The sequence below is a fragment of the Myxocyprinus asiaticus genome, chromosome 48 (genome assembly GCF_019703515.2).
Source record: "Myxocyprinus asiaticus isolate MX2 ecotype Aquarium Trade chromosome 48, UBuf_Myxa_2, whole genome shotgun sequence".
Taxonomy (NCBI): Eukaryota; Metazoa; Chordata; class Actinopteri; order Cypriniformes; family Catostomidae; genus Myxocyprinus; species Myxocyprinus asiaticus.
The window spans coordinates 30,625,646-30,635,645 of NC_059391.1; the positions used below are offsets into that span (position 1 = coordinate 30,625,646).

At 39.9% G+C, this 10,000-nt stretch overlaps 1 protein-coding gene and 1 long non-coding RNA gene across 3 annotated transcripts in view; one reads left to right on the forward strand and one right to left on the reverse strand.

Moving 5' to 3' along the window:
- LOC127437168 (uncharacterized) overlaps positions 1-28 on the forward strand; it is an 877-nt gene extending 849 nt beyond the window's left edge. The window contains exon 3 of the long non-coding RNA XR_007896541.1: positions 1-28. This exon is cut by the window's left edge and continues 112 nt beyond it. This is a non-coding gene — a long non-coding RNA (uncharacterized LOC127437168).
- LOC127437159 (cingulin-like protein 1) overlaps positions 1-10,000 on the reverse strand; it is a 19,522-nt gene that overhangs the window by 2,195 nt on the left and 7,327 nt on the right. For both annotated transcript variants that reach the window (XM_051691880.1, XM_051691881.1), the window contains exons 9-15: positions 9,749-9,955; positions 9,551-9,655; positions 9,319-9,471; positions 9,063-9,233; positions 7,129-7,272; positions 3,991-4,080; positions 465-548 (exon numbers count right to left, since the gene is read on the reverse strand). In XM_051691880.1, coding sequence (XP_051547840.1) covers positions 465-548; positions 3,991-4,080; positions 7,129-7,272; positions 9,063-9,233; positions 9,319-9,471; positions 9,551-9,655; positions 9,749-9,955 — 954 coding nt within the window. The remainder of the gene's footprint in view (positions 1-464; positions 549-3,990; positions 4,081-7,128; positions 7,273-9,062; positions 9,234-9,318; positions 9,472-9,550; positions 9,656-9,748; positions 9,956-10,000) is intronic.

A 10,000-nucleotide genomic window follows, 5' to 3' on the forward strand; every position in this document is an offset into this window, starting at 1 on the left:
AAATCAATACAAGAAACACCAGTGATGCTCTTATTTAGGATTCAGATGTCCTGTTTATATTCCATTTTTAATGTTAAAGGTGCTGTTAGCCATTTTACCCGTTCTGGAACCTCCCAGACATTGAATTAGCCATGCTAAACAAACAGTCTTGATATTTAAACAATTTAGATATTTTATATTTCTTAGTTTATATATATATATACTTCAGTGCAACTGTGTCACAATTCCATTTGACTTCTGCATGCATCAGGTCAGGGGTTTCATTTATTTATTTATTTGAATTGCCTTTTTAAAATGTAAAAGCCAGCTATATATTTATGGAAATAAATAAATGTGGTATGCAAATTAAATAATTTTCCAATCAATATTAGAAAAATGTTTTTTATTTATTTTCTTTTTTTAAAACTGTTTTTTAAATCAATGGAAAAAAGAATAGTTTTCAATTAAATGAGTGTGACGTTCACCTGCCGCTCCAGACTGATTTTATCACATTCCAGATCCTGACGAACCGCTCGCTCCTGCAGAAGATCTGCTCTCACCTGCTCCATCTGACACACACACACACATACATACATACATACACACACATACATACACACAGACATACACACACACACACATACATACATACACACAGACATACACACAGACATACACACATACACACATACATACATACACACATACATACACACACACAGACACCACACACACACACACACACAGACATACACACACACACATACATACATACACATACACACAGACATACACACACACACACACATACACACACATACACACACACATACATACATACACACAGACATACACACACCCACACACGCATACATACACACACACACACACACACATACACACACACACACACACACAGACACACATACAGACATACATACACATACACACACATACACAGACACACACACACACACACATGACTCGTCAGCAACACTAGATTGTTTCATGAAACTGAATGCAGACACACAGGAAAGGTGTTTTAAAGCACATTGCTGTGATTATATGAGATTTTAGGTTTTGTTTAAACACATGAACACATTTAATTTCACTGTATAATTTATTATATTAGTATTCATAATGCCTTATAATCAACTGTAGGCCTGTGTTCTTGATTAATTTGAACAACAGTAATAATACATTATAAAACTTCATTGTTACACCTTTAAAGCTGAAGTGTTCAAATTCTTCCTTTATCCCAGTTTAATAAGCACACAACTATAAGTCATTCATAAGTTCTTAAACCGTAAACACTGTGTCTCTGTAAAACATTCTTGTGTGTGTTTTTGAGCGACCCGCTTAGACCCGCCCCCAACAACATTACTCAACCAATGGCATGAGTTGGGGGCGGGGCTTTCTCTTTGTTTGATTAATGCAAGACGGGGTATATTCAGAAAGCTGTTGTGAAAACAGTGTTTATTGTTGGTGGTGCAGAAATCACACAGCGAGACCTCAACACTATATCAATAACTCATCAATGGTTATGAAAATACATATTGTTTGAATATCATAATATTATTAGGTGTCAGTTAAGTACAGGTAAATGGATTTAAAAACTGCTGGTAATATGCCGGTTAATTAGATTGACTGAAACTGAATTTCGAAGTTAGAATTATTAAAAGAGAACTGGAGTTTGTTCTGTCACAATGTTACTTTGTCTCAAATACTGTTTTATGTTATTGATTTATACTTTGATGATTTTGAGGCGACAGTACCAGACTGACGTGGCAATGAGTTTTCAACACGTAATGAGACGCAATAACAATATTTCATTTTCACGACTTAATAAAAAAGTGTAGTTACATTGATTCAAGGCAACAAATACATTTAAACAATTCCTCATAATATATAAATTGATTTTCAATGTTTTTAAATGGCTGTAGGTTTCATGATAATGTTGTTATTATATAACCTGACAGAGCAGTGTGTTCTTTCAGTTGTGAGTCTGTGCTTTTAACTGAGAGACTCCAATTAGTGAATCATTGAGGTACAGAGCGCTCGACTGTCTTTGTTCAAGTGCTTTAAATAGACTGCATTAGACAGTCGTGACCTGCTAAACTCTGGCTGATAGCGCTGAAGCCCCGCATCTTTTGTTAATAGACACAAAGGTTTTTGTGATTAAAATAAAAAGTACGGCTTAATGTTTATTGCATCAGGGTACAAAAGCAACAAAGAAGGAATTCTGACTTCAAATGTAAATGAATTCTGACCCATTAATTGACAGCTCACACTTGGACTTTGTCCTGCTGTTTGTGCTGAAGTTCATTGAATCGTTACAAACGCCTCGAGTGGGAGCTTTCTATGTTCTCAGAGGCACTGACATTTTATTATGCTTATTTCTAAATATATAATCTATAAGCCTCCTTTCTAATCTTCATTTGTTTTTAACAATCCACACACCAAGTAGATTTTAACGCATGCACCAGTTATCTTGTTCGGTTATTCGGGGTCAGTCGGGAGTCGGTAGAATGTTTATTGCAATGAAATATATCAGCACAGTGAGATAAGCCTAAACAGCACAATACATATGTCTTAAAATGATCAAATCTCACATTAAAGTCAAACAGAAATGATCAAACTGTCACCGCCTGTATACGCGCTCTGCCCGTGCTGGTTTCCATGTCATGTGCGTGGAGTTAAACTACTTAAACTTGATTTTTAAATCAAATTAAATTGTCTAATTAATGTATTTCAGTCTGCATACCAGAAAAAAACACTTACCATTTATCAAGCGTTCAAACTTTGCTTTGTTAAAAATAACCTGGAATCATGTTTAATAACAGTCATGAAACCCAACGCAGCTGTTTATAAAAGTTATTTCTAACTTTACTTGATCTCGTAATGATGTTTTATATAACATGCAAAAAAAGTAGCATTTCAAGAATAAAATCATAGCATTGTGAGAATAAATTAGTATATAAAGTTGTGTGAATAAAAAAGAAATATTTAAAGAAAAAACCCTGAATATTAGGCTAAACGGAGCGTCATTATCACAATGACAGAACGGACGGCGAGCCGGCAGCTTCATTAATGCAAGAGATGGATGAGGAGGATGTAGTTAAATCATACTTTAGTTTAGGATTTAGCAATAAAGAAATCCTTGTTGTTTTGGCTCATCAGCACAGAGTTATTAGTATCTGGACACTGCAGCGGTAATGTCGGAAATGTCATTTATTCAGGAGAAAGAACCAGACAGACATTCACACAGTCCTGATTGGTGTTGTTATTGGGTTTTGCTCTCTAAACAATACTGTAACTGAGAGGATGTTACCACATACAATATCTTGATATGAACTTGTATAATTCACAGCAGTTCCAGTTATTTGTCACTTCACTTCAGTGTGAGCCTGTATCTCGCACCTCCCTTGACAGGCGCCCACATGTTGAAAACTCCTGTACTAATGCACACCTCATTCATGAACAGAGAGCTCACAAACACTTCACACTAATTCAGCTCGGTTGCATATCCATGTTATCTCCCTGTTTAGTGCTGTTGTATGTAAAGACACAGACGCTCCACTTTACTGTTGTCCACCTCGTCACTTTCCTTTCGATTTATTCTCAAAATATGACCACTTTATTCTCATAATGCTTCGACTTCTCTATTTTTTACTTTATTCTCAAAATATTGTGTGTGTGTGTGTTTGTGTATGTATGTATGTGTGTGTGTGTTTGTGTATGTATGTGTGTGTGTGTGTGTGTGTGGGTGTGTTTGTATGTGTGTGTGTGTGTATGTGTGTGTGTGTTTGTGTATGTGTGTGTGTGTGTGTGTGTGTGTGTGTGTGTGTGTGGGTGTGTTTGTATGTGTGTGTGTGTGTTTGTGTATGTATGTGTGTGTGTGTGTGTGTGGGTGTGTTTGTATGTGTGTGTGTGTGTGTGTGTGTGTGTGTGTGTGTGGGTGTGTTTGTGTGTGTGTGTGTGTATGTGTGTGTGTGTGTGTGAGAGACTGACTTGTTCTCTTGCTCTCTCGAGTCTCTTCATCAGTGAATCTGAGCTGGTTTGTTCCTCCATCAGACATCTCTGTAACTCCAACACTCTCTCCTGACAGAATAAATGAGCTAAACATGATCATTACAGAATATTATTACAAGAAGTGAGCTAAATTCATCAAAATATTTGAGGGTGTGCTTGGGTTAGTGTTAGTGTGTGGTAATTAATTGCACATACAGTTGAAGTCAGAACCCTACATACAGTGCATCTGGAAAGTATTCACAGCGCTTCACTTTTTCCACATTTTGTTATGTTACAGCCTTATTCCAAAATGGATTAAATTCATTATTTTCCTCAAAATTCTACAAACAATACCCCATAATGACAACGTGAAAGAAGTTTGTTTGAAATATTTGCAAATTTATTAAAAATAAAAAATTAAAAAAAATCACATGTACATAAGTATTCACAGCCTTTGCCGTGACACTCAAAATTGAGCTCAGGTGCATCCTGTTTCCACTGATCATCCTTGAGATGTTTCTACAACTTGATTGGAGTCCACCTGTGATAAATTCAGTTGATTGGACATGATTTGGAAAGGCACACACCTGTCTATATAAGATCCCACAGTTAACAGTGCATGTCAGAGCACAAATCAAGCCATGAAGTCCAAGGAATTGTCTGTAGACCTTCGAGACAGGATTGTATCGAGGCACAGATCTGGGGAAGGGTACAGAAACATTTCTGCAGCATTGAAGGTCCCAATGAGCACAGTGGCCTCCATCATCCATAAATGGAAGAAGTTTGGAACCGCCAGGACTCTTCCTAGAGCTGGCCGCCCGTCCAAACTGAGCGATCGGGGGAGAAGGGCCTTAGTCAGGGAGGTGACCAAGAACCCGATGGTCACTCTGACAGAGCTCCAGCATTCCTCTGTGGAGAGAGGAGAACCTTCCAGAAGAACAACCATCTCTGCAGCACTCCACCAATCAGGCCTGTATGGTAGAGTGCCCAGACGGAAGCCACTCCTCAGTAAAAGGCACATGACAGCCCGCCTGGAGTTTGCCAAAAGGCACCTGAAGGACTCTCAATCCATGAGAAACAAAGATTGAACTCTTTGGCCTGAATGGCAAGCGTCATGTCTGGAGGAAACCAGGCACCGCTCATCACCTGGCCAATACCATCCCTACAGTGAAGCATGGTGGTGGCAGCATCATGCTGTGGGGATATTTTTCAGCGGCAGGAACTGGGAGACTAGTCAGGATCGAGGGAAAGATGAATGCAGCAATGTACAGAGACATCCTTGATGAAAACCTGCTCCAGAGCGCTCTGGACCTCAGACTGGGGTGAAGTTCATCTTCCAACAGGACAACGACCCTAAGCACACAGCCAAGATAACAAAGGAGTGGCTCCGGGACAACTCTGTGAATGTCCTTGAGGGGCCCAGCCAGAGCCCAGACTTGAACCCGATTGAACATCTCTGGAGAGATCTGAAAATGACTGTGCACCGACGCTCCCCATCCAACCTGATGGAGCTTGAGAGGTCCTGCAAAGAAGAATGGGAGAAACTGCCCAAAAATAGGTGTGCCAAGCTTGTAGCATCATACTCAAAAAGACTTGAGGCTGTAATTGGTGCCAAAGGTGCTTCAACAAAGTATTGAGCAAAGGCTGTGAATACTTATGTACATGTGATTTTTTTTTTTTTTTTTTTTCATTTTTTATTTTTAATAAAAATAAGATTTCAAACAAACTTCTTTCACATTGTCATTATGGGGTATTGTTTGTAGAATTATGAGGAAAATAATGAATTTAATCCATTTTGGAATAAGGCTGTAACATAACAAAATGTGGAAAATGTGAAGCGCTGTGAATACTTTCCGGATGCACTGTACACTTTGGTTGAAGTCATTAAAACTCATTTTTTTTAACCACTCCACAGATTTAATATTAGCAAACTATAGTTTTGGCAAGTCGTTTAGGACATCTACTTTGTGCATGACATGAGTAATTTTTCCAACAATTGTTTACAGACCGATTGTTTCACTTTTAATTGACTATATCACAATTCCAGTGGGTCAGAAGTTTACATACACTAAGTTAACTGTGCCTTTAAGCAGCTTGGAAAATTCCAGAAAATGATGTCAAGCCTTTAGACAATTAGCTTCTGATATGAGGTGTACTGAATTGGAGGTGTACCTGTGGATGTATTTTAAGGGCTACCTTCAAACTCAGTGCCTCTTTGCTTGACATCATGGGAAAATCAAAAGAAATCAGCCAAGACCTCAGAAAAAAAATTGTGGACCTCCACAAGTCTGGTTCATCCTTGGGAGGAATTTCAAACACCTGAAGGTACCACGTTCATCTGTACAAACAATAGTACGCAAGTATAAACACCATGTGACCACACAGCCATCATACCGCTCAGGAAGGAGACTCATTCTGTCTCCTAGAGATGAACGTAGTTTGGTGTGAAAAGTGCAAATCAATCCCAGAACAACAGCAAAGGACCTTGTGAAGATGCTGGAGGAAACAGGAAGACAAGTATCTATATCCACAGTAAAACGAGTCCTATATCGACATAACCTGAAAGGCTGCTCAGCAACGAAGAAGCCACTGCTCCAAAACCACCATAAAAAAGCCAGACTACAGTTTGCAAGTGCACATGGGGACAAAGATCTTACTTTTTGGAGAAATGTGGAAGGCTCCCCAAAACATTTGACCCAAGTTAAACAATTTAAAGGCAATGCTACTAAATACTAACAAAGTGTATGTAAACTTCTGACCCACTGAGTAATGTGACAAAAGAAATAAAAAGCTGAAATAAATCATTCTCTCTACTATTATTCTGACATTTCACATTCTTAAAATAAAGTAGTGATCCTAACTGACCTAAGACAGGGAATGTTTTCTACGATTAAATGTCAGGAATTGTGAAAAACTGAGTTTAAATGTATTTGGCTAAAGTGTATGTAAACTTCTGACTTCAACTGTAATGTTGCAATGCAAAAAATCTTAATGATCCTAAATGTAGACTTCATTTTCTTTATGCAAAATTTAATTTCAGATATATACTGTATATAATATTGATTTGGGGTTAAATTAAGGATTTTCTTGACAGTTTTCATGAGAATGACCCCATTATCATGACGTGTGTGTGTGTACCTCCATGAGTTTGATGTGTCTGTCGTCATATGTGTGTTTGTTGTGTTCTAGTTCTTGGATTCTCTTCTGCAGCTCTTCAGTTTTCTGTTGAGCCTCATTCAGATCAAACTCACAACGAGACAGTTTATCCTCCAACACACCCCGCTGACACACACACACACACACACACACACACACACACAGTACAGAATAATGAAAGTCGAACAGTATCACATTTCAAACACTAAACAGACACCAGTGTAATTTACTCAAAAAATAATCAACTACTCATTACTTCTGTAAAAATCTGATTACTGACTACATTGAAAAAGTAATCACAGTACTAATTACTTAACTTTCTAAAATACTTTTTACAGAAAAGTTTTAGTTTTTCCACTCAACTAATTTAAATCAAAGTCTATATTTCCTCCTTGTTCACTGTCACATGCAACACTTTTCTCCTTTTTAATGAGGCATTAATTACTGAACACAACATGCACTGAACATGGTTCTACATGAATATTATTAATTTAGCAGTATATGTACTATAACCCAAGTAATGTACTTAAGTAATTAACACTGAAAGTCAGTAACTGTAATCTGATTTCAGGATTTTAAGATGTAATGGGTTACACTACATTTGACTAAAAAGTAATTTGATTACAATAAATTAGATTACATTCAACAATGGCAGACACAATCAATCCAGATGTAAAGCTAACCTGTGTGTGTGTTTGTGTGTGTGTGTGTGTGTGTGTGTTTTTTGTTGGTGTGTGTTTGTGTGAGAGTGTGTGTGTGTGTGTTTTTGTTGGTGTGTGTTTGTGCTGGTGTGTGGTGTGTGTGTGTGTGTCCACACCTCTCTGTGGTATTCCTGCACATCGTTTCTCAGTGTGTGTGTTTGTGTTGGTGTGTCTGTGTGTGTGTGTGTGTTTGTGTGTGTGTGTCCACACCTCTCTGTGGTATTCCTGCGCAGCGTTTGTGTGTATCTGTATCGCAGTGTGTGTGTTGTGCAGTTTTGTGTGTGTGTGTGTGTTTGTGTTGGTGTGTCTGTGTGTGTGTTTGTGTGTGTGTCCACACCTCTCTGTGGTATTCCTGCGCAGCATTTGTGTGTGTCTGTATCTCAGTGTGTGTGTTGTGCAGTTTTGTGTGTGTGTATCTGTGTTGGTGTGTCTGTGTGTGTGTGTGTGTGTATGTGTTTTTGTTGGTGTGTGTTTGTGTGTCCACACCTCTCTGTGGTATTCCTGCGCAGCGTTTGTGTGTGTCTGTATCTCAGTGTGTGTTGTGCAGTTTTGTGTGTGTGTGTTTGTGTTGGTGTGTCTGTGTGTGTGTGTCTACACCTCTGTGGTATTCCTGCACAGCGTTTGTGTGTGTCTGTGTCTCAGTGTGTGTGTTGTGCAGTTTTGTGTGTGTGTGTCTGTGTTGGTGTGTGTGTGTGTGTGTGTGTGTGTGAGTGTGTTTCTGTTGGTGTGTTTGTGCTGTGTGTGGTGTGTGTGATGTGTGTGTGTGTGTGTCCCCACACCTCTCTGTGGTATACCTGCGCAGCGTTTGTGTGTGTCTGTGTGTCTGTGTGTGTGTGTGTGTGTGTCCCCACACCTCTCTGTGGTATACCTGCGCAGTGTTTGTGTGTGTCTGTGTCTGTGTGTCTGTGTGTGTGTGTGTGTGTGTGTGTGCCACACCTCTCTGTGGTATTCCTGTGCAGCGTTTGTGTGTGTCTGTGTCTCAGTGTGTGTGTTGTGCAGTTGTGTGTGTGTTTGTGTTGGTGTGTCTGTGTGTTTGTGTTTGTGTTGGGGGGGGTATTGATGTGTCTGTGTGTGTGTTGGTGTGTGTGTGTGTGTGTGTGTGTGTGTGTGTGTGTGTGTGTCCACACCTCTCTGTGGTATTCCTGCGCAACGTTTGTGTGTGTCTGTATCTCAGTGTGTGTCTGTGTTGGTGTGTGTGTGTGTGTGTGTCCACACCTCTCTGTGGTATTCCTGTGCTGCATCTGTGTGTGTCTGTAGCTCAGTATGTGTGTTGTGCAGTTGTGTGTGTAAAGTGTTGAGTTGTCTCTGGCTGTGATCTCTGACAGCATTCACTTCCTCCTGCAGCTGCTGTGTCTCACGTTCAGATCCCAGCACAACCACACTCATCTACAAACACACACACACAGGAGAAATCATCTGGACTGAAACGCTTAATGAAGCTCATCATAAACTCTCTTGTGTCTCGTCTCACCTCCTCCTGCAGACGCTGAATGTCTCGGTCTTGTCTCTTCCTCTCCTCCTCTAACTCACTCTTTCTCCTCCTCAACTGTTCCACCTGTCTGCTCTCCTCCTCAAACCTGTCCTTCATCTCACGATGAGCTCGATTCAACCTGCTCAACTCACTCTGAGACACACATGAGACATTCATAGATATACAGATAGACAGATTGATAAATAGATAGACTGACTGATTGACTGATTACCTGTGTGTCCTCGAGGTGTCTCATGAGAGCTTGGTTGGCTGCACACATGTCCTCCTCCTTCTGTCTGACCTCCATCAGCTCCACCTCCACATTCTGTTTCTCCATCTGACCGTCCACACAAACACACAACAACAAATACTTCACACAGGTACTGTCAAATGATCATGAACTTCTGACAGTGCAATCTAATCTATTCACCATCAGCTGCTCCACTCGTTCTTTGAGTCGGTTCTCGTGGTTCTGGTTCTGCTGTATGACGTCATTGAGGGTGGTGATGTGCTCCTCTAGAGCTCTGATGTTCTCCTGGAGTTCTGCTTTAGTCTGAATCAGTTCTGAGATGTGCTTCTGACTCGCTGCTTTCTCTGCCGCCACCTCCAGAACCTTCTGACCCAGAACCTCCACACTCTAGTGAGAGAACGACAGCATGCACGACATTACACCTCATATGAC